Below are 24373 nucleotides of genomic sequence, written 5' to 3'. Positions count from 1 at the left end.
AAAAAGGTCTGTTCCCCATAAGAAAATCGGAAATTGCTCCCAATTGAACTTTAATTGTAAAGAAACTAGCTCCTTCTTCAAAAAGAATTGTCAAAAACTGGAGAATTGCAGAGACTGGGGCAGAGAAAGGGTCAGTTTTCTTATTTAAAGCCCAAAAAGAGAATCTTTTCCATTTGCTTTTGTATACTTTTTTGGTGGATTATTTTTGAGAAGCTAAATAATGTCGCATACAGGGGAAGAAAGCCTGGACTGAATAATTACTAGAAGTGGAGAAACCATGTGGTTAGTTTGAGGGCTTAAATATTGGGAAGTGGATCCAAAGTGTTTGATATGGATAAGAGAGTGGCCAATTGCAAGGAAGTCCTCAGCAGACATGGACTCAGAGAAGGTATTTGAAAGATGTTTGGTCAAATCTTGCTTAAGCCTAGTAAAGTGTGATAGGTAGTTTAGTGATCTCAGGGCAAAGGTTGCCAAGGCAAAGACTCACTTTCCAAATCTGTCCAATGCTGTAGATTCCTTGTTTGGTGGATGGACAGAAGAGCTCTGTTCTGCTAGCTTTTTCTTTGTAGCTGCTGCCACCACCAACTGGGATTCATTTGCTCAGTAGTGTCTGTCAGATGGTGGGGCTAAAAATTTGTCTGGTCTTTTAGGAATGGGTTTGACAGTATACAGTTCCTTCCAAGCCTGGTAGGAAACCAAATCAATAAGTTCATCCACCAAGTGGGAGGTAATCCAAACCAGAGACAGGCCAAAACCAAAAGTCTCAAAAAATACAGATACTTCTGGTGAGGGGTTTTGGGAAGACCAGCCACCTTTTTGTTTTTGGATCTCTAAAATACCTACAAAGGAGATGTCATCTGTCGGTGACCTTCCGAACCCCTCTCCTTCATCAAAATTAGTATCCTCTATGACATACTCCATGGGGGAGTCAATGTGTTTCTTTTTGCACATTCTCTTCTGGTGCACCCCCTTCATGAGGTGCTCAGGTGAGGTGTCAGAAGAGAGGGAAAGTTCCTTGACTGGAACTGGTTAGAGACTTATTGGAATTGCCTGTCCTTGTGAAATAGGCATGATTGACTCACAACTTGGAACCAATGAGAGAAAAGGGCTAGGATCTAAAACAAAAGAAGGCAGCTGTCTTTGGAGAGAAATAGCCCTTTCCACCACCTTGAAATCTGATGGACCCAGAGAGGCTTCGACCTGCCTTCTTGGACCCGACACTCCCAACAAAAGTAGGTCTGAACCACTGTTGGATCCGTGTCTCAGAAGTGGAACTGGATCTGAACTATCCAGGCCAAGGCTCGGAGAAGAAGGGATGGATCCAACAAAATCAAAGCCAAACCTATACCCTCAGATTTGATGCTGACACTAAGGCTCCAAGATCCATTCTGATCCAAAGGTATCACAGCAGAACTAGTCAAGGAAACAGAGTCGAGGAAAAGCCTTCCACAGAGCTGACATCAGGCTTCTCAGGGATTTCGGCTCTTGGGACTCCAAAACCACTGAACAGATCAGAGAAGGAGATAAGATGGGTTTTGATGTGGTAGACATACTCATGGATCCAACAGGAAACAGAGATGTTAAGACCTCCATCTGGATCTGAGCTCTTGAGAAGTTTTCTCATCATCCTATACACATCTGCTTTCAATAAGCTTCTGGAGGATCCTTCTGGAGGAAGTAGTGGATGGGGACCTTGAATGCTTCTTTGGAGTCTGAAGCAATTGAAAAGGCAGGGTGGGCAAAATTGCCTTAATGGTAAATTCTGGAGTGGCACTCCTATAAGAAATACCCAGCTTCATATCCGAGGACCTAGGATGCAAGGAAAGTACTGTAGGACTTATGGTAATAACAGACAGAGTTGAAGCCTTGGGATCCGATGGCTTTGGATCCCATTGATGATCCTTCAGATGTGATAGTGCTGGATATGAAATTTTTCTGATTTTTAAAGGAGGCTCCAACGAAGACATGGGGACTTTGAAGGGGAGCATTTCCGGTGCTCCAGAGGAGCAGACTTGCTAGCTTTGAAGGGGGTTTGAGCTCCTGAAGAAAATATAGAAGGGAGTTGTCCCCTTAGAATAAGATTATTACGTATATCTGCCAGGACTCATGGGTTAAAGGTGGAACAGATCTTACAAAAAGTGTTCAAGTGCTGGCCCCAAGACAGTACACACACTCCTTTTGGGCATCTGAGTTTGGGATTTTATGCCAACAAGAAATGCATTTCTTAAAGATTGTTGGTTTGTCCAACATGTCAGTATCAGACAAAGAGAAAAACAAACAGCAAGAATAAAACTATAAGCAAAAGTTTTTTTGTTTTTTTTTAAAGCAAAGAAAGGAAAAGAGGGATTTAATTACCAACAATGGTAAGCTAAAGAAATACCCTGTAGTGAAAAGGGTAATCAGAAATACCAGCACTGGTAAACAAGAATTACTATAACAATAACAGAAAAAAGACTGGGAAAAGCCTAACAACAAGAAAGAAACTGAGGGGGAGAATATATAAAACTAATTAAAGACAAATTTAAAGTTAAACCCAAGTTAAATAACTCATGAAGTATCTCTAATAAACTGGAGAGTGGAACATGCGTTAGTTCGCGATGGTGGCAAATGAGATCTGAGGCAATGAGGATGGAATAGGCATTATGGGTAGAGGGAGAAGCTTGAGAGCTGGATCTGATGTCTGGAATATGAGGCCAAGTCAGATCTGAAGGTCGGATCTGAACCCATATGTTCAGGAAGAATGAAAAGGACAACATCAGATCATTTGTTTGAAATGGAGGATATAACTTTATTTTGCCAAAAGACTTGGGATGTAACTGTTGGAAAACGGAATGCAACATTCCACCAGAAGTGAACAGAAGGAAATGAGTGTAACCTACTGAAACCTCCAAGTTAGAAATCAAGGCATTATGTACACAGCCTAAACTCAGCACAAACTATACCAAGTACTGTAATCCACTTTCTGATACTAAGCAAAACCCAAGTAAAAAGGGCACAGAGCAGTTGATTTTGTGTCCAGACTGTAATATAAAGGAATCTGTTACCTACAATATATCACACAACACACACTCAGATCACATATATCAGAACTAAAGCAGGAATAAGCATAGCAATAAGTACAGACAAATCACAATAGCACTTTAGAGAGTAAGCAGTTAACAATCACTGTAGCTCTACAAATCAAACCAGAAGAATGTTATGTAATAAAAGATGAAAAGCACACTCCAAGTGGGCAGCCATACCATATGAATTAATGAAATAATTAATTCTTTTAGCAGTCATTTTCTACATGGTTAATTAAAAGTTATATAAATGTATTATACTTGGATGAAAAGTAGCCACAGCAATGTAATTGGCAAGTCCAAAAGTTAAATGAGGATTTACAATCTCATAAACCTCTTTACCTGTTCTGTCCAATACACTGAAGTTGACTGGCGGGGCAAAAACAAGTTTATTAATTTGTCCTAGCATAGGGATGTTGGTGTGGACCTCACTGTGAACACCACTGACATGATTTTTTGTTATCAGACTTCATTAAGAAGGGCTTCACAGGTTGGAACCACTCCAGAAGGTCCTACTTCTGCTCTGTTCAGGTACAGGCACGACTATGTTTTATATCACTAACCTCTTTATATTGAACAGCTGTCCATAGCATTCTTTGCTCTCCATTACTGTAGCTGTTCTGACATTTTTTTTAAAACTCACGAATACTTATTTACTGTTAAGCATCTTCCACACTGTGATGCACTTCTGCAGTTTCACTACATTTTCTCAGTCTGCTGAGCAGCCAAGTGTTCCGGATTATGCGGAACTCACCGCATTTGACCATGAGCAAACCCACTGTTCCATATTGAACAGCTTTGGCTCCACTAGATGGCTTTTGATTGGTTTGTATACTGTAATTACTGCTAATAAGCATCGCGGTATACAAACCAATCAAATAGCTACTCTGCTGTTCCACATTGAACACTGTTGGCTGTTCTACACAGTTTTTGATTGGTTCGTATTCTGCAATTACAGCCAATCACCATTGCAGTATGCGAAAAAATCAAATAACTGTTCCTGAGGGCGGGAGCCAATGAGAACTCCCAAATACGTGACCATTCATGTACGAATGGTTGTGGAAAATCGCATTTAAAGAGAGGAAAAAAAATAAATTAGAAGCAAAACAATACCAAAATAAATAACTGCAATACCATCAGTTAAAATGAATCATTTTGCTGGTATTGCAGTTATTTACTTTGATACTGTTTTTCTTCTATTTTATTTTTTTCCTCTCTTTAAACTGATATGTCTCAACCTCCTAGAGTAAGAAATCTTGACAAAGCCAATAGCCAAAATGTAATGTGGTGATAAAGCCACAAGGGTGAGTGTGTGTGTGTGTGTGTGTGTGTGTGTGTGTGTGTGTGTGTGTGTGTGTGTGTGTGGGAGGGGGGTTATTGTTATAGCTCTCAACCGCTTAGCACAAGAAACCTGGACATAGCTTTAATTAATGGGGGGGCAAAGGCCCAAAATAGGAACCGATTTTTAAATACTGCTCTATAAACTTAGAAAGTTGCTAGAATAACAGGCTGGGTTTGTGTTACCATACATGTTCTGAAGGATATGATGTCTGTAACCCAAATTTCTTTCATTACTTTATTTCATTCCTCTGTGATTTGCCAGAAAACTATATATTTTATGAAGAAAAGACCAAAAATATGAGGCAAAAATGTGAGCATTCTGCAAAACTCTGGACAGTTGAGAGGTATGCCAGAAAACTATATATTTTATGATACACAGACCAAAAATATGAGGCAAAATTTGGGGCATTCTGCAAAATTCTGGGCAGTTGAGAGGTATGACAAGGGTGAATGTGTGTGTGTGTGTGTGTGTGTGTGTGTGTGTGTGTGTGTGTGTGTGTGTGTGTGTGTGTCCACGTATATTTTGCTTAAAAAAACATGTTCAAGGTATGCTTGGGTATGTATGGTAGGGTGTTCCACATTTTGACTGTTTGTCACACACTGCTATGGTCTGTGTTCCACATTGGCCTCTTAGCAGGTTGAAACCTATGGTTGTCTGTACCACAGTACTTACATAAGCCTTATTTCTGACATAGTCATGTCACTATACTGGACCCTATACTTGTGTGTAATGCCATGCCTAGAATTCAAACAAAACATTAATCGTGTTATAGTGTTGATATTGTTTTTATGTAGATTGTACAGCTATTTAAAAGATTTTTACAGCTAAGAATAATTTTCCTCTCGTTTAAGGCACATTTCCAAATATACTTCCTCTGTTTGACATTTGTGTTCCTCTTTTTTCAATGCCTACCACATTAGTTTTGCATGATATCTTCATTATTTTCTTTACATATTTGGTTCAGTGGCTCTTATTTCTCCCTGCCCTGATTTCTGGTCCAACAGAACCCATCACATGATGTTATTAATATCCAAATGTGTGACATTTCGCTTCAACTTTTCAGCGCATACCATCTTAGGTTTGCTTGCAATTTCATATTACCTTCTTTACACATTTGATTCACTGGCTCTCACATCTCCTTGCCCAATACAGTGGAGATTTCTGACCACAATGGCTGTTGCCCTTCCCAATGAGCCAAAGGACAAATCTCTACTGGATTAAAGAGTCTTACTGCTCACAAGGGCAAAAGCTGCTAATAAAAATGATAATTAGCACAACATATAAAATATTGCATGACAAGTCATGGGAAGAGATACTGGAAAAGCAATTTACAAGGGAACAAACGAAGGGCATATGTACGGTTCCCAAATATGCAACAAAGTCAAGAAGGTTTAGGATTTTTGCTTGTAAGAGTCTGCTTACATATTTTTACACACAAAGCAAATTTCAAAACGTTCTTCCCCAGAGAGATAAATGTAGAAATGTGCGATGGGAAAGAAAAAGGTAAAGGGGAACATGTATTTTGGGAATGTAATGCATTGGGAGATTTTAGAAATTTTCCAAGGAGTACTCTGTCAGAAATATTGGGGAGAAAATGTCTGTAACAAAGGAAATGACTCAAGTTGGGACACGGGATCTGAATTGCCCAGGTATAGTCAGGCCTTAATAAATGTAACTCTACTGACTACCAAAAAAGCCATTTCCAAAAAAGAGGAAATCAAAATCTAAACCAACTGCATTTCAAGCACTGAATATTGTAAAAGAGATAAAAGAAATGGAAGTAGGATCTTTAGAAAAGGGAAAGAGCAAATTGCACAGAAATAAATGGAATTTGTGGGAACAATATATGCAGAATAATGTTCAGGAGGAAGAATGAGGTTTAAAGGAAGGCAGGAAATGAACATTTTCTGTAACGCTGGACTGTATTTCAGTTGTTATAAAGAAAGAAAACATATATATATATATATATATATATATATATATATATATATATATATATATATAAAATGTATAACGTAAATGAAAATAAAAGTTAAGCAGCTTTGTTTTCTTTTCTATTAATGTATGTGTGCCTATGTGTTAAGTAATAATTTACTGAAGGTATTTACAAAAAAAAGACTCTTACTACTGTAGATGGAGTGTTTTCCTGAAACACCAGCCAGACAGCTTTGTTACCAAGTGATGTGATCCGCACATGTGGCAGCAGTTCAAATATGCAAATACAGGAAATGTTAACACTACTGGTTAAAACAAGAAATGAATAATGAGCTGTTCCTTTAGCTAACAAATTCAAAGCCTTCACAAAACAATTTAACTTGGGCCCTGTTTGTAGTTGAAGAAAAGGACAAAAGGTCATTACAGCGTGTTTAAAAAATGTCAAACACAAACCATGGGTAATAACTGAAAGATGATTTATTGACACTCTTTACAGAAAGTATGAAAAGCAGGCAGTAAAGTCTAAGTACTCCCATTTGACATGAATGAAAGAACAGCCAAAAGGAGATGGACATTATTCTGGGATAGAGAGTGTATTATGGAAAAGGGAAAGCTTGGCAGAAAAACAAATTCAGTTCAATATGGTCACAACTATCAGGCCACTGCTGAGATAAAACAAATTAAAAAAAAAGAAGCCGAGCAACTTAAAGCACTCCAGGGAGACAACAGAACTAATTATATTTAACTACATCATCATTTCACTTAATTGACAAAAAAAGTGCTTAATTTAATCTAAAACTCATTTCATCAACACTACATTTGATCAACACTCATTTCATTGACAATTTCATACACACTAAATACACCTCCAAAGCTTTTTTGCAAGGGGGCAAGCCCCCCTGCATCCCCTAACATAAATATACTATCTCTATAGTCATACAACCATGGAGAAAAAAGAAGGTTTGCACACAGAATCACTGCTGGCACAAATACTTAAACTTCTAGACACTGTGGACCAACATAACTAAGGAAATCATCATGGTAAAATTACTGATCATCATTAATTTGTATTTTAATTCCTATACTCCAAAACCACACCTGCAGTCATTTTCTATAACATTTCACATTTTTCAATGAAATGAGTGCCAATCAAATGTAGTATCGATCAAATGGATTTTTGATTAAAGGAACCACCCTTTTTTGTTGATAGGACTGACAATCAAATGAATGTAACCCAAAGAACCATGTAGAAGAGCAACAGAAAAAAATCTGATTGCTTTTGGCCACAGTGATCATTTAGTTTAGACCATATGAAAGTGTATTAGACTCAGATGAAAACCACATGCAAGGAAGGCAGCAGATGTGCCCCATTTAACCACTACTGTAGCCTGTTTATTCTGTCCACTTCTTACCATCCTTGTGGATATATCTGCTTTTTCATTATTCCTTCCTAATGTACCCCTACATCTATCTCCGTTGTCCTTTCTGTGTCTTGCCCAGTTAATGCACTTTATTCAGATGCTTTCACTGTATTTGTGTTTCTTCCAACCTTATTACTTTATTTTGCTTTTGCTTTTTCTGCTTGTTCTTATCCAGCTGCATTTTTATTGCTTGTTATTAGCCTGATTAAATTGTTACTGTTATTCTAAGCCTCTTAGTTTTGGTTTAAGCACTTGGGCTTCAGGCCAGTTGTTTTACATTAAGAAGGTTTGTAGTCTACACTCTTGTCGGAGGACCTCTGTCCTTCTGAGCTGGGAATTTCTGGTTGAAGGCTTATTTCATCTGTTATTCTGAAAGTGTCTTAGTTCTGGTTTAATCACTTGGGCTCTGTCGCTCGTCTTGGTTTACAACTGAAGACGAACAGGCAGGGTAGTTCATTTATATGCTTTATTACAGTGGTGCACAATGTCTGGCCCCAGGGCCAAATCTGGCCCTCGACACAACACCATCCGGCCCCCAGAGAGTAACCAAAAATTTTTTTTTTAAAAAGTGAAAAAATGCTATGCCTTCCTCCAGTCACACAAGCTTTCCAGCACGTGCTTACTTACCTAATTGACTGCAGTTGTGCACACCTCTAATTTTAGCTGCGGAAGTAACTATTCTTTGTTGTTTATAACTTGTAGTCTGTAAACAGTAGTAACTTTCTGCAAGAGTTTGTAATAAGTCATGGTTGCAAGCCAGAATAAAGTTAAATGCAAAACTGATGCAGAAAAACAGGATATTTCATGACTGCTCTCTTAAGTAAAAATGCCAGTCACCTGTATCTATTGTTAACTCATAATGACCTACTATGTTTTGAGGTGGCCTGCAGATGCATTAAGAATTCGTGTAGTGGCCCTCCCCACAAAAAGATTGTGCACCACTGCTTTATTACATCGAAACACATTAGGATGGATAGTAGCAGTATAAAATATAAACAAACTGATTAACTGACAGACTACACAGACATGCATGCTTACAGCTAAACAGCTTACTACAAAATGGCAGTCAGGCTTACACATGCTCAGTATTTATACATATGTGCAAGCCCATGGAAAGCTTCTTAAAGGTATATATACATATTGATCTACATCCTCCCTCTTTAATGAACTGCCCACAATAAAATGACATTTGTAAAAGACATGCAATTGTAAAGACACTAAGAAACAAACACATTTATGTCCTTATGTCCAAGTTGCCATGTATCTGGAACATGGCCTGGAAATGCAACCTGATCTAGTGATATAGCAATCAGAACTGGGTTTAGCAACTCAAGACAGTCTTTGGTGAAAAACAAGATTCTGGAGTTTCAGGATTCTTCGCAGGGACAGGGATATTTACTGGAACTTCCTCTGGAACTGGAACACTGGATAACTCACTCTGAGATTTAGAGTCTTTCACGCAGGTATGATACTGCAATGCAGGCTTGGACATCGGGACCAAATGTTTCTGATTCTGCCTAAATTCTACTCCTTGTGATTCCACAATGTACGATCATGGCTCTAGACATAAACTTTTCATGACATCAAAACGATCAATACCTTTGGACGTCTGTATCCTCACTATCTCCTCTTCTTTTAATGGACTGAGTGGTTTGCTAGTCTAATCATAATAGGACGTCTGGGATAAGCACTTCTTCAACAGATGGGCTTTCGCTGATCTGTTGTTCTTGACACATGGAACCAATAGATTACTGCTGATTGGTGGTGTGGTTCTAGTTTGTCTTGACAGAAATCTCTGTGCAGGTGAACCAAGATGCTTATTATGAGGAATATTTCTGAGATTCAAGAAAACATCGCTATTGTCACATTTCAACTTCTCTAGTTATTGTTTTGCACTTTGAACTAAACATTCTGCCAAACCATTTGACTGTGGCTATTCAGGGCTACTTGTAACATGAGTAAAGTCCCACTCTTCAGCAAATCTTTTGAACTGCTGACTTGTAAACTGTGTACCATTGTCAGAAATAAATTTGTGCGTACTAACAAGTACTGCAAAATGACGCTTAACTTACTAATGACAGTACTGGGTGCTAGATTCAGAAGTAGGTCAGTCTTGAACCAATTTAAATAAGAGTCTTCTAGCACCAAGTAATGTTGTCCATTCCATTCGAAAATGTCTGTAGCTACTGTCGACCAAGGTAGTTCAGGAATCTGGTTTAGCTGAAGTGGTAATTTCTGTTGATGCGGCTTAGTACTATTATATACAGAACAAGATGAAAATACTCTCTCAATGTCCTTCAACATAGAAGGCCGAAATACTAAACCTCTCGCCCTTCTTTTGGTAGAATCAGTTCCTGGGTGGCCAGAATGCAAAATAGTAAAATACTCTTGTTGCAAGGACTTTGGAACAACTACTTTTGGACCTTTCGTAATTATACCATTGTCAGACAAAATCTCATCTTTATATGGAAAATAAGGTGTCAGATCTACTGGTAAGCAAGACTGCTTTGGCAGCCATCCTTGACTAATAAAGTGGTTGAGCTTCTGAAGAACTGGATCAGTGGCTGTATGACTTTTAAGCTCATCAACACTTTGAAGAAAATTTGCTCATTTCCATGACTTCAAAATCAAGTTTCTCATTTTCATGCTGTTCAGTGGTATTTCTAGGTGATCTGGACAATGTATCAGCAAGATAAAGAAGTTTGTCTTTTGTATAGACAAGACTGAAATTATACTTTTGCAATTTGAGCATCATGCGTTGCAATCTAGCAGAAGCTGTATGCATAGGCTTTCTCAAAATAGTGACTAGAGTTTGGTGATCTGTTTCAATCTGGATAGGACTACAGTAAATATAATCATGGAACTTTGAACATGCAAACACAATTGCCAAGAGTTCTTTCTCTATCTGTACATATTGCATTTCAGTTAGGGTTAGAGTTCTGGATGCATAGGCTACTGGTCTACCCTCTTGAAGAATGACTGCACCAAGACCAAAATTCAAAGCATCACAAGAAAAAGTAACTGGTTTGTGAACATCATAGTATCAGAGAGTTGGTGGACTGACAACCCTCTGTTTCAGGACATCAAATGCTCTCTGGTTTTGCTTTGACCATGACCAAGATACATATTTGCATGTCAGCTCTTTAGGCAGTGCTGAAAGTTGGCTCAAGTCTGGAATGAACTTGCCTAGGTAGTTAACCATGCCGAGAAAATGTCATAGGGCTTGAACATTGTCTGGAGCTAGCATCTCAAGAATTGCTGTTTGCTTGGAAGGATCTGGTCGAAAGCCCGAACTGGTAAATAAATGACCAGCATAAGTAACTTCTCATAGCCTGAACTTGCACGTCTAAGAATTCAGCTTAAGATTCACTTCATGTGCTCTTTCCAGAACTTTCTTGAGGTTACTGTCATGCTTGACTTCACATTACCTCCTACTAGAATATCATCTACTATAATAGCACACTGATACCCAGAAAAACATTATTCCATGGCACGTTGGAAGACTTCACTGGCAGAATTTATCCCAAATGGTATTCTCAAAAATCTGAACCTGACAAAAGGAGTACTGAAGGTGGTTAGCAATGAAGATTTTCAGTCAAGCAAATTTTTCCAAAATGAACTCTTTGCATCCAAAACAGAAAAAACAGTGGCATTTGACATAAGAGAAGTGACTTCTTCGACTGTACGCATTGGATGATGAAGTCTTTTCAGTGCTTTGTTTAAATCTCATGAATCAATACATATTCTGATATATGAGTTACTACCATGGAACATACCCACTCAGTTGGTTCTTCAACCAGACAAATCACACCTTGCTGCACCATTTTATCTAGCTCAGCTTTGACACTGTTCTGCATAGCTATTGGAACTTTCCGTGCTGGTCTGACAACTGAGCTGACTTCAGGATCTAATTTCATGGAGTACACAACTGGGAGTTAGCCTAGTTTCTCTTCGAAAAGATGAGCATAGGTAGAAAAAAACGGACTGGGCGAAATTAGAACTGGGGTCATTCAAGCTTACATGGTGCACTTCCTTACGAAATGAAAGCAGTCCCATTTTCAAACTCTCTCTGAGGCCTAATAATGACTGTATATGCCTTTTGATTATATAAAATTGCAAGTCATAGCTGTTCCCAGCAGAATAATGAAAGCACCACTGAACCTTCGGTTTGAATTTCTTCACCACCATAAGCAAGAAGCTTCGCACACTTCGCCAAATCAAGCTTCTCACCAGTACATAGTCTAACAAATGTTTCTGCTTACATAATATTGCACTTTGAACCTGTGTCAACTTTGAGATCTGTGGGTCTTCCATTTATCCGAACTGTCCAAAATATTTCATTCTTTGCCCATAAATCTACTGCATTGACTGTTTCATTAAGCACAGACACACCACTCAACATAAAAAGTAGGGTTACAGCTTTCTAATTGATCAACTTGTCTCTTTGAATGTTCCTTTTTAATAAAAGAATGTCCCTCCTTTGATTTACAAATTCTTTGGAAATTACTCCACATTTAAAAACTCTGGCATTGCTGACCAAAAGTTAAGCAATTTTCTCTTTTAGACACATGATTGGCACCACAAATATGACAGCTGACTATAAGGCTAGGTGAGGATACATGCTTTGACTTTGCTGACTCACACTTGTGCTTCACTGAAACTGTGCTCACTCTGGAATTTGCTAGAAAGCTACAGGGTTTACCAGTGATTGGTGCAGGGCTCACAGTTGCTGCCATGTGCTTGGGCCTATTTCTTTTAACCACGTGCTGCATACTATCAACATGAGCACTAGAAGCATGCACTTCTCATTTGTAAGCATATTTGTATGCTTTTCTGTAAGTTCATATATCTGACATATCTTAATGGCCTTATTCAAAGTTAAATCACTGTCACAGAGCACAGTCTTTCTCACAACATCATCTTTAATACCACACACAAGTATGTATTTTATCAACTCATCCCTTAAATCACCAGATTTGCACATTTCAGCTTTATTTCTCAAGTCAGTTATATATGCTGCAAAAGCTTCATCAGGCTTTTGATCCCTTGTGTAAAATACGTGCCTTTCAATTGTAATATTCATTTGGGGGTTACAGATTTCTCTAAATTTATATTTTAAGCACTCAGACTCTTCCCTTGACTTAGCCGGTACTACTATATGATGGTTTCCCCTCTCCCCTGTAAATGCAGCAGGTGCATGCACAAATGAACACTCTCTTTCTGTGGCTTCTGAGCCAGCTAAATTAAGCAAAATAAATGCCTTTGTAAATGCATCTTTATCAGAAACTGCAGCTTGTATGAAAATATCATACTCTTGCTCAAACACTCTCCAATTTTCTGCAATATCATTATCAAAGGCAAGAAGACCAGGTTTTCGAAATCCTTCAGCCATGCCAACAAAGTATGCCCAAACACACTGAAAATATGGCCTTGTAATTATATATGAATATGCAAACAGCCAGTAATTGTGATAGCATTCAAATGCACAATAAACCCTTTGAAATTCTGTACTTTGTGAAATATGCTTTGAAATGGCTGTATTTTGTGAAATAGCTGCACTGTAATACTGCACAAACTTGTGAACATGTTGTACACTTCAGATTTCTCGAACAGCTTTAATTAATGCAAAAAAGTATGTGCTATGAAAAAATGTGGCCATTTTCCTTATTTTATACATTTTATGGAATTTGGACATTTTTTCAAACATTTTTGTAATTATTTCAAATATTTTTGTCAATATGTCGCAGTTTCAGACATTTTGTTTAATTAGAAATTTGTTTTGAGTGTTCTGAGTGCTTCATTTTATATTCTTCGAGTAAGGAATCATTTAAGTAAGTGTTGATACCTGGAATTCATTTCTAACCTGTTTTGCGAGTTATATGTGCAGTAGGGAAGATCCATTCCCCTGTATTCCTCCACCATTAACTGAGTGTCTCTCTGTCCTGAATCTGGATCCCATTCTGACACCATGTCACTTGTCTTGGTTTACAATTCAAGACGAACAGGCGGGGAAGTTCGTTTATATTCTTTATTACACAGAAACACATCAGGATGGATAGCAGCAGTACAAAATGTAAATGAACTGATTAACTGACAGACTACACAGATATGCATGCTTACATCTCAACAGCTTACTACAAAATGGCAGCCAGGCTCGCACATGCTCAGTATTTATACACTTGTGTAAGCCCATGTAAAGATTCTTAAAGGTATACATGCATATTGATCTACAGGCTCCAAACCAGTTATTTTACATTAGGAAGGTTTGTAGTCTAGACTCTTGTGACAGGAGAGTGTAGCCTACACTCTTTTAAGCTGAGAATTACTGGTGAAGACCTATTGTGCCTGTTATTCTAAGTGTCTTTGTTCTGCTTTAAGGACTTGGGGGTCCATACCAGTTATTTTACATTAGGAAAATGTGTGGTCTAAACTCTTGTGGCAGGAGAGAATAGCCTACACCCTTCTAAGCTGGGAATTGCTGGTTGAAGGCTTATTGTGTCTGTTATTCTGAAAGTGTCTTAGTTCTGGTTTAAGCACTTGGGCTCAAATCCAGTTATTTTACATTAAGATGGTTTGTAGTCTAGAGTAGACACTTGTGGCAGGAGAATATAGCCTACACCATTTTAAGCTGGGAATTGCTAGTGAAGGCTTACTGTACCTGTTATTCTAAGAGTCTTTGTTCTGGTTTAAGCATTTGGGTTCCAGAATAGTTATTTCACACTAATAAGGATTGTGGTCCACACTCTTGTGGAAGGATTCTATTGAATTGCTGCTTTATTTAAACTGTTTTTTTTTTTTTTTTTTTTTTTTTTTTGCTGTTCTGACTGATTTTCTGTGTTTTGAATTTCTAGTACTTCTGCATTTTATAGCACAGGCTAGATTCAGGCTTTTTGAATCTAGACTGTTTGGTATCATTTGAGCACTAAAACCAGCTATCTTACATTAAGAAGCCCCCCCACACCATTGTGGCAGAAGTGTGCAGCCAAGGACCCATCTGAGTTGCAGATTGCTGAAATAAGGCTCAGTCCTGGGTTTTCCTTTGGTTACTTTTTTAAAGTCATTTAACTTCACTTGTATTTAAGCATTGAGTTTGTGTGGGGTTGCGCTCAGTTTACCGGAGCTGCTCAGATACTGCACTGCTGCCCTGCAAGCAACTCAGTCAGTTGTGCATTGTGAAGCACTGATGCAGTTTTCTACCCCTAACCCTCCATAGAATATCCGCTTTTGGTTAGTCTTACAACAAAATTTGGTCCATCTAACCCACTCCTTACTAGTTACTACAGTATATATATACCACAATGGATAGACAGTTTCCCACAATTTCTCCAGCCAGGGTGATTGACATGGGCATCCTGAGGCACTGTAGCAATTTCCTCATGTATACTGGCAACCAGTGACTCCTAAAACAAACAAATACAACATGTGAGAGATGTATCTATACTATGAATTTGGAATCAATTATCTCACACAACAACAAACCTGATCTCAAACCGGTTGTCTGCACACACACTTCACCTCTTGCACATAACAAGCTCACAACACATAAACCCACATACTCAGAGGTGCTTGCTAGAAGCCTACCTAAAAATGAGACACCTCCCTACTGCAAACCTACTGCACACACTGCAGACCCAACAGAATCCACTACACATAATACACACAACAGTGTCTCAGCCAATATGCCCCTAAGGCAAAACACCTCAAAACCAAATGTCTTGATCATAGGTGACTCCATAGAGAGACACACTGATGTCCCCCTGACCAGGCTGGACAAGAGAAGGTCACGATCAGCTGCCTGTCAGGTGCCAGGATCCAACAGATCATGCTTGCACTCAAGTCTCTCAATAACAAATTCCATTATGATTCTGTCATAGGCCATGTTGGAGTGAATGACTTGAGACGTATCTCACTGGACTATATGAAAAGAGACGTGACTGAGCTCTCAAATCATGTGTCCCAGGCAGGTATGTCCCTACCCTAAGAAGCATTCTACCGTCACCAGGATGATGCCTCGATATAAACAGAAATAACTGACTTCAACAATTGGCTTAGCTTCTGGTGTCATTACAATGGGATCCACTGTCTGTCAGCCTGGCAAGATATGGTTGATAGATCACAATGCTTGGCCAGAGATAGTCTTCACCTGTCACCTCTTGGCTTTCAATTACTGGCAAAGGTACTTCCATCCCCCATAGTGCCATTTTTAGGCAATGTCAGAGCAACAAAATTTCAGATGTAAAAAAATCCACTAGAGACAAACTCAAGGTTATGCTGCTTAATGCTAGGAATCTAGACTGGAAACTGCACTCACTGGAAGCAATCCTTACCTTAGAAGATGCCAATGTCTGTGCAGTCACAGAGACATGGTTCAAGGCCGCAGACAGCACCCTAGCCATGTAAGGCTACAATGCCTTCCACACGTTCAGATCTCAAAATGAGCATGAAAGAACCAAAGGCGGAGGTGTATATCCATCTTCATTAAAGAAAAATACAACTCAAGGCTTGTCAAATAATACAAATCCCTAGAGATACTGCAAGTCCAGTTAATTGTACGTAAAACCCCCTTCCATATCATTGTTAGCTATAGATACCCCACTATGAACCATGAGAACCACTCTGCCTACCTGGACATACTTGAGTCACTCACCACACAGCCAAACACCTTGGTCATGGGTGATTTCAACTATTCTTCAATTGACTGGGAGTCATATATGAGCACAAACATGCTTGCCCTAAGGTTCCTGGACTTTGTTAATACAAATGCTCTGGAACAGATAGTCTTCACCCCCACAAGGGGCTTGAATGTCCTAAACTTAGTACTCACCAACATATGGGGTCTCTGCACTACCCCTTGTGTGTTGCCCTCCCTGGTAAGGTCTGATCACAAATCAGTCACATTCAAAGTAACGATCATATATGACCCCCCCCCCAAAAGTAAAAAGGATGAAAATTTTCCCCAAAGCAAACTATGGCCTCCTAAGCGATGGCATAAATAGTTTCAAACCTCCTGCTACCACTGTCAACAATGACTCCTATGCAGAGGTGTACACAAATGCCCTGTATAAACACCTGTACAAATGTACAAACTCGGCTGTACCTGAACGGATCAAAACAAGGTCCTCACAAAAAGACAAGTCACCCTGGTGGAAATCAAGCATAAATAGGTTATCCAACAAGAAGAAGAAACTAATGTCTACAAAAATGGCTTACACAGACAAGAGGTAACTGACACAGCAGAGGAAGGACACCCTCCACAGGTTGTACAAGCAAATTACATATCTTGTAAAATCCTCTAAAGCCAATTACTAAGCTAAACTATCATCTCCAGCTAAGGCTAATCACAAGGCATTCTTTAGCTGCATCAGAAATCTAAAAGGAAAGGCCCACCTTTGTGCCGAACTAGTAGTGGACAGTACCATTCATACTGATCCTGAGGGGTTCATCAACCTGCTAGCAGATAGATTTAGTGCAAACTTCACCCCCCTACCCCCACCAGACATACCCCAAAGCATATCTGTCACCAGTCCTCAACCTACTATCTCCAAAGAGTAGGTCATAACTGCACTCTCCATGGCCACAAATACAGCCTCTATGGGACCGGATAACATCCCAGGCTGCCTACTAAATGGTCTAAAACAGGACCTAGTGGAACTACTTCGCACTCTCTTCAACCACAGTCTAAGTACTGGCTTTGTCCCAGCACAGTGGAAAACAGAAACCGTAATTCCCTTGCACAAAGGGAGTCCATTAACCGACCCTGGGAACTACAGACCCATATGCCTAACCAGCCTTATCTGCAAGGTCATAGAGAGAATCATCATGGGCCTTATCAACAAAGACATAGGTGACATTCAAACTCTTCACCCGACCCAATTTGGCTTTGTTAAGGGCAGATCATACTTATTAAACCTGGTAGACTTCTTTGAGAATGTCACCAAAGCCTGGATGAAGGCAAAACAGTACATACAGCCTATCTTGACTTAGTCAAGGCTTTTGACACAATCCCCCACTCAGGCATCATTGAGAAACTCACCCAGCTGGGAAATAACCCGTATGTCACTAGATGAGTAGCCAAATGGCACAACGACAGAATCCATACAGTCAAAAATGGGGATTCCACCTCTACCAGCAGACCAGTTATCAGTGGTTTACCACAAGGATCTATGCTGTGCCCCTACTGTTTGGAATCTATTTCTCAGAAGTCCAAGTGAAAATAAATGACCTGTGGCTTACCAAGTTTGCCAATGACTGCAAACTGGGTGCAATCACCGAGTCCCCCAATGAGGCTGACATACTACAAAAATTACTTACACAGACAAATGATTGGTGCCAAAGCCACAGATTTAAATTAAATGCAAAAAAATGTGTTATCATCCCTTTCGGCAAAAGCGAAGACCCTGCAAATTACAATATTAACAGTACCCCCACTTAGCTCAAATCCTGTGGTGATAGATTTGGGAACACAGGTTGATAGCAACTTTAGCTTCGATCACCATGTGTCCACAGTGGTAAGGAAGGCTTTCTATGTTGGACATCTGATAAGCAAGGACATCACATCCAGAGTTAAGGATGTTATAACTCCCCTATACTCATCCCTTATCAGACCACTAATAGAGAACAATGCTCCCCTCTGTATGTACCTCACCAGACATCTGCAGCAGCTGATGAGACCTCAGTGGTTTCTCACCAAGAAAATTCAGGTCCTTTAACACATGACCTACATGGACAGACTGAAGGTCCTGTCACTGTCACTGTATTCTGTATCTTATAGGTTACTGAGAGGCGACTTGTGCCTGGCCTACAGAGCAGTCTCGAACCCTGCCCTAATGGAAATGCTGCACATCTGCAAGTCAGATGTGACAAGATTCACTCACTCTAGAGATCTTAACCTAGCCTGCAACGTTAACAGTACATGCTGGAGAGACAGATATGTCTCCCAGAGATTCCCACTCCTCTGGAACAAACTCCCAATTCACATAAATCAGAGCTCCTTGATTACCCTATTTAAGTGTAACACAGACAACTGGATGGCAGACTGTAAATTTTCCCTGGGGGTGTCACCTATGTCCCTCTTGGATAAGGGCAGTCGGTGCTGATCATAGACTCGAGCTGCAAATTTAGACCATACAACATGGTCAGTAAGGGAACAAAGGTATAATATGGCTAGGCTTATAATGGCCCTAGGGCCAATAGCCTAGTAACCTCCTGTGAACCTATGAACTTGTTGACTTACTACTCAGTCACTAATTACAAAATCCATCAGTGGGGCTCAGACAGCACACTACAGCACTGTGCTTAAACTACAAGCGAAATGTGGCTCCCCTTTTTCTACATTCAAGACCTGGGTTGTTCCCTCTCACTCCTTCCCAGTTCATTTCCCAAGCTTTTGTCTGCAAATGTACATCTTTTCTCTCTGCTTAACCTGACAGCCTATGATTTTCTGTCCTGTGTGCTACATGAAATATAAATAGTGACCCTGCCCTGTGAAAAAGAGAAGTGTTTCTATTTGCTTATTTCCCCTTTCTTGCCCAGCTCCCATTGATCTTTCTTACTTCCTGATCCTCTGCTGAACATTACGTCTCCTTTAAAGTATCACCAGCTATGTGACCTGCCTCTTTTCTTTTCCTTGGATGCTCTCTTTTTACTCCTGAGCAGACCTTTTTCCTTCTCCTTAACCATGCTGCTCTTCTTTTTAATCATCTTAAACTGCAGTGAGCTCAGCTGTTTTACATGTGCTGAAGTAGCAGCTTCTACTATCTACAAAGTAGACAGGGTACTGAAAAAGGCACAGAGGTTTTGTAAAACTATAATGCATGGAGGCATCATAAGGACCACAAAAAAATAAGGATGCAAATAGAGTCTCAAGCAGGATGCATGATATTGAAAGTACAAAAGTGATTTGACTAACTTCTTGGACAGAGAGTATAAAATCAGAAACTAAAGGTAGGACATAAAATGTGCATGACTACCCATAACTGCATCATAGTGAGGAGAACTGGGCATAGTCATGACTAACGATCTGACTGGGACCTCAAAGTACAAATGGATAGCTACTATGGTGCCATAGTTCACAGAAAGGGTTGACTAATATAAGGATGGTGGTGATAACACCCTTTAACTATTTATAGTTTAAATTAATCTGAAGTAGTCATCCATTTCACGTAGTTACATCTTTATAACAGTACAACAAAACAGTGAGAGCACTCCATAGCAGGGCACATAAGAAGATGCACGGTTTGTATCAAGAGACTTGTGAAATCGCACTGATAAATTTCAACTTGTATGTAATGGAAGTAACACCATCAGGAGGCATAGAACACAGGCTGCCAGATAGATCAAATGTATAAACATGGTACAGTCATCTATACAGATGGAATGCTGAATAGATGTTTTGTAATATATGCCTGATCAGACCTAAGTGGAGTTTCAGTTTCCGGTGTTATTGCATAATAAATGCAGAGGGGAATGAGGGTACAACGTGATGCTGATCCCTATACTGCTTTAAAGGGGGGACCACCAGAGAAGTTGAACTGCACTGTTTGTCTTGATTATGGTTAGTTTATTTATAAATGTGCAAAGAAAAATATGGTGATGCATTATTGACTGACAGAAACTGGCTCAGTAAAACTATACTTATTCAAGAGTTGCTCTACCAAAGAACTCCTGAACGGGGGCAAAATGCCCCCACTTCCTTACTAAATATAATTGATTCAAAGTAGGTTATAGATCATTAAGAAAGGGGTGCTTTTGTGAATGCAATATTCAGTAATCTTTTCCAACAAACTGCATTTTCACTGAACTGGAACTCATCAATTCATCATTCACCTTATATTTGATTTAAAGAAGATTTTTTTTTTGAGAAAGCGAAGGTGCTTAAGAAGAAAATGCAATGCTACCATAGTGATCAGGATTCCTTGTAAGAGAGATGTGAGGAAGTTCTCCAGAAAAACAGTGAGGGATGTACGGATAGACCCTTAGTAGTGGCTGTGTCACAAAACATGATGCACTTCACGAAGGTAGTACACAGGCATAACAAATTTCAGTGGTCGAGAGCAAGTGGACATAGAAATAAAATACCAGATCTCTATCATTTTATAGTAAATGGGAAAAAATAGGCACAGAAAATCTTTTCTAAGTTACATTTGTCTTTATGAATCTTGGGTATAGAAGGACATGTAATGTGGGCCAGACATCATAGAAACTCTACATGCTTAAAGTCTCTAGGAAATGACTAGATGTGTTCTGACCACAGCCGAGTGTCCTTTCTCAAAATAAAAAAAAAGAAAAAAGAAAAACTTCATTGCAGACAGATTAAGTAAGTTTGTCTATTCACGTTCAGACTTCTTCAGACTCAGAACAAACAAAAGCATTTACTCTGTGTGCAAAAGTGCTGGTTTGAAATAACGACACAATCACTGATTTCTTCTTGTTTTACTTTGTTGTTCTTAAAGGCCAGAGCCGGGTGTTGGTCCATTTAGCTTTTATTACTTTCACAAAATAATCCAGTAACTGCTTGACAAAGTACTTCTGCTTCATGTATCCTCATTCCCGAATGTTTACATTCTATCCTTGAATTATTTTTTTTAGCTTGAAGATGAAAGTCGAAGTGTGAAGCATTACTGGTACTCTTCATGGCCTGATCACGAGACTCCCCACTGTGCACAGTCACTGCTACAGCTGGTTGAAGATGTTGAAAAGACCAGACAAGCTCTAAAATGCAAAGGTCCAGTCATCGTCCACTGCAGGTATGGACCTAGGCAACTATAATCTTAAAACAGACAATAAGTACAGATTCCAAGATTACAAATCATTATGTCTAGGTGTCACTCTCCCTCTTTTTTGTCTTTCTATCCATCTGGCTGTCCAATTACGTATCTTATCGCTCTGCAAATGATTAATTTTGCTACTGAAATTGTATTTTCTTTTTTTTTTTGACACCTTCATTAAAATATCACTTAAGACACAGACACAGATACATTAATAGAAAATAAACATTTTAGCATTTTTCTATTTACAAACATTAAATATTACATGTTTTCTTTCTAACAATCTTTCAGTCTTACATTACATAAAATAACTCAATTCCTGCTTTCCCTTAAACCTCACACCTCCTCCTGAACATTAACCTGAATGTATTGTTCCACAAATTCCATTTATTTATATTGGGTTATATTTTGATTTCCATTTTCTTGCAAATGCTTTTTTGGCAGACAACAAAATTAAACTTAATAAGGCCTTACAATGTCTAGGCAATTCAGATCCTGTATCCAGCTGGAAAGAGTCACTTCCTCAGTTACAGCCATTTGATCCCCCAGTATTTCTGACAAGTAATCTGTAAGATTTTTTTTTTAAATCTGCCAACTCATTACACTCACAAAAAAAAAAAGTTCCCCGTTGTCTATTTCTTCCCCATTACACCGCCCACATTTGCAATCTACCAGAGCAAAATACCTATGCAAACACTTCTAAGCAAAACCCCTAAACCTTCTGGACTTTGTTGCACACTTGGGAGCCATACATATATCTTCCCATTATTCCCTTGTAAACTGCTTTTCAAGTCTCTCTTCCTAATTTTCTCTATCCTCCTCTGACTGATTCTTATAGTTACTGTGCAGTATATTATATACCCTAATTATCCCACTTTTAACTGCAGCTTCTGTTCCAGATTTGACGAAAAACTCTACCAAAACAGGTCTTTCACTCATATCTCTTTTTCTTTGCCTATACTGTTGACATCAGTCCCTGATAGGGAAGGCAGTCTCTAACCTACAGTCCAAATGTCTTCTTGGTTTCATCCCACTCTATTACCTTTCCTTCTCTAGTTATTTGCTCCCAATACCTTGGTTCCTTTTCCAGTTTTCTCCAGTAAATTCTAGCCCCATCTTGCCTATTTTCTGTACATTCTCCATTCATGTATGGCCTTATTTCTTAGAATACTTTCTGGAACTTTATGAATACAATATTCTGTATGGTGGCTGTTATTCTCCTTAAGGATTTGCATTCAAAAATCCCACAGTCTCCTTACTTACCCCCCACTTCATCATCCCATTCCACTACGAATTATAGCCTTCTGCTTGTGATATGTATAGGAGCCTTAACTCTGTAGTTCTAAAACATCCCTTCAAATTGGGTAATCCTAAACCACCTTGTTCTATTTGAAGGATCAACTTATCCCACTTAAGTTTCTGCTTCTTTCTCTCCCAGATAAATTCTGTCAACTCTTTATTAATTATTGCCAACATCTTTCTTTCCTCTTGTTGGTAATAATATTCCTGCCTTGTATAAAAAGCTAAATGGACTGAAAACATTTTCACTTCTTGTATCTTACTATTCATATTCATAGGAAGAACTACAAAGTACATTTTATCACCCCATATAGGATTGTAAGATGCCTATCCTCTAACGTTTTGAAGATAAGAATCTATTTTACGTATACTCCTAGATTTTTGATTGTATTGCTCTATATATGATGCATTGCTCTATATGTGATGTTATAATGTTTTTGGACATGTTTCTACATATGAAGTTAATCTATCTACCTACTGTTAATTATCTACTATTCTTTAAAAATAAAAATGACTAATACATATGTATATACTGTATGCTACTTTGGAGCTTTGCTCCTCGGACCTCCACTGAAAATGGGTTCTTTTGACCCAAACAGACTATCCTGGTAAACAAATGTCAAACAAATAAATAAATAAGGACTTCCAGTTCTCAGTTTTTGTATTATCTTTTTTTAGTCTCTTCCCATGTGTCCTTATCTGTCGTAACAACACCTTTTTTAATCCATGCTCTGAAATACTTCATCTTATCATGCCCCCAAAATATGGGCAAGGCTGAATCAAGTCATGAGTGGATACATAATTTACGGCTATAGCATTGTTTTATCTTCATTAATTATTATCCTGAAAACCACTGGAATTGTCTCAAAATGTTCCACAATGCCAGGATGTCCTTTTCTGGATTTATCAAGTGCAAAATAATATAATCTGCAAATAAATCCATAGCTTCTTGACTACCATACCAACTACCTCCTTGAATTTCTGAGGCTCTTATTTTCTTTCCAGTTGCTCTAAATATAAGCCAAGCAACAAAGAGGAAAGAGGACATTCCAGCCTGCTACCTCTATTGAAGTATAACTTATCAGTGAGGAACCATCCCACTTTAATTCTTGCCTCCAATTCTTCATATAGCCTTCTAATTAATCTTATTATTGTATCAGGGAATGCAAATGCTTCCATTGCCCTACTCATAAAATCCCAGCTTACTTTGTCAAATGCTTCCCTTCTCTGCATCAACACCCATCAACAACAGTATTATTTTCTTACATTCTGTTTCCCTCTGGATCATCGTTGTGGTATTTATATTTTCAAATTGCCTTCCTGCACAAAATCACTCCATATCTATTGATTTTGGCAACACCTTTGCCATTCTTTTAGCTAGCATGCACATAAATAATTTATAATAAGAAGTTATGTACCTACCATAACGTTCCATGTTAGTTGTCTTCTCTCGCCTTCTTTCTTGCTTGATGGGTTCGGAGCCGATCCTCGGCTCCGACTCGGCACTTGCTTTAGCTCGAGAACTCCTTTTACCAGCTCGAGGCAGCC

General features: G+C 38.9%; 1 protein-coding gene across 1 annotated transcript in view; it reads left to right on the top strand.

Moving 5' to 3' along the window:
- The window catches only part of PTPN7 (protein tyrosine phosphatase non-receptor type 7), a 903781-nt gene that overhangs the window by 657498 nt on the left and 221910 nt on the right, over nt 1–24373 (top strand). The window contains exon 8 of the mRNA XM_044076499.1: nt 21348–21505. Coding sequence (XP_043932434.1) covers nt 21348–21505 — 158 coding nt within the window. The remainder of the gene's footprint in view (nt 1–21347; nt 21506–24373) is intronic.

The sequence above is a fragment of the Protopterus annectens genome, chromosome 7.part0 (assembly GCF_019279795.1).
Source record: "Protopterus annectens isolate FY-2018-M chromosome 7.part0, PAN1.0, whole genome shotgun sequence".
In the NCBI taxonomy this organism is placed as follows: Eukaryota; Metazoa; Chordata; order Ceratodontiformes; family Protopteridae; genus Protopterus; species Protopterus annectens.
The sequence above is the reverse complement of the archived record's forward strand: the minus strand, read 5'-3'. Positions and strand labels throughout refer to the sequence as shown.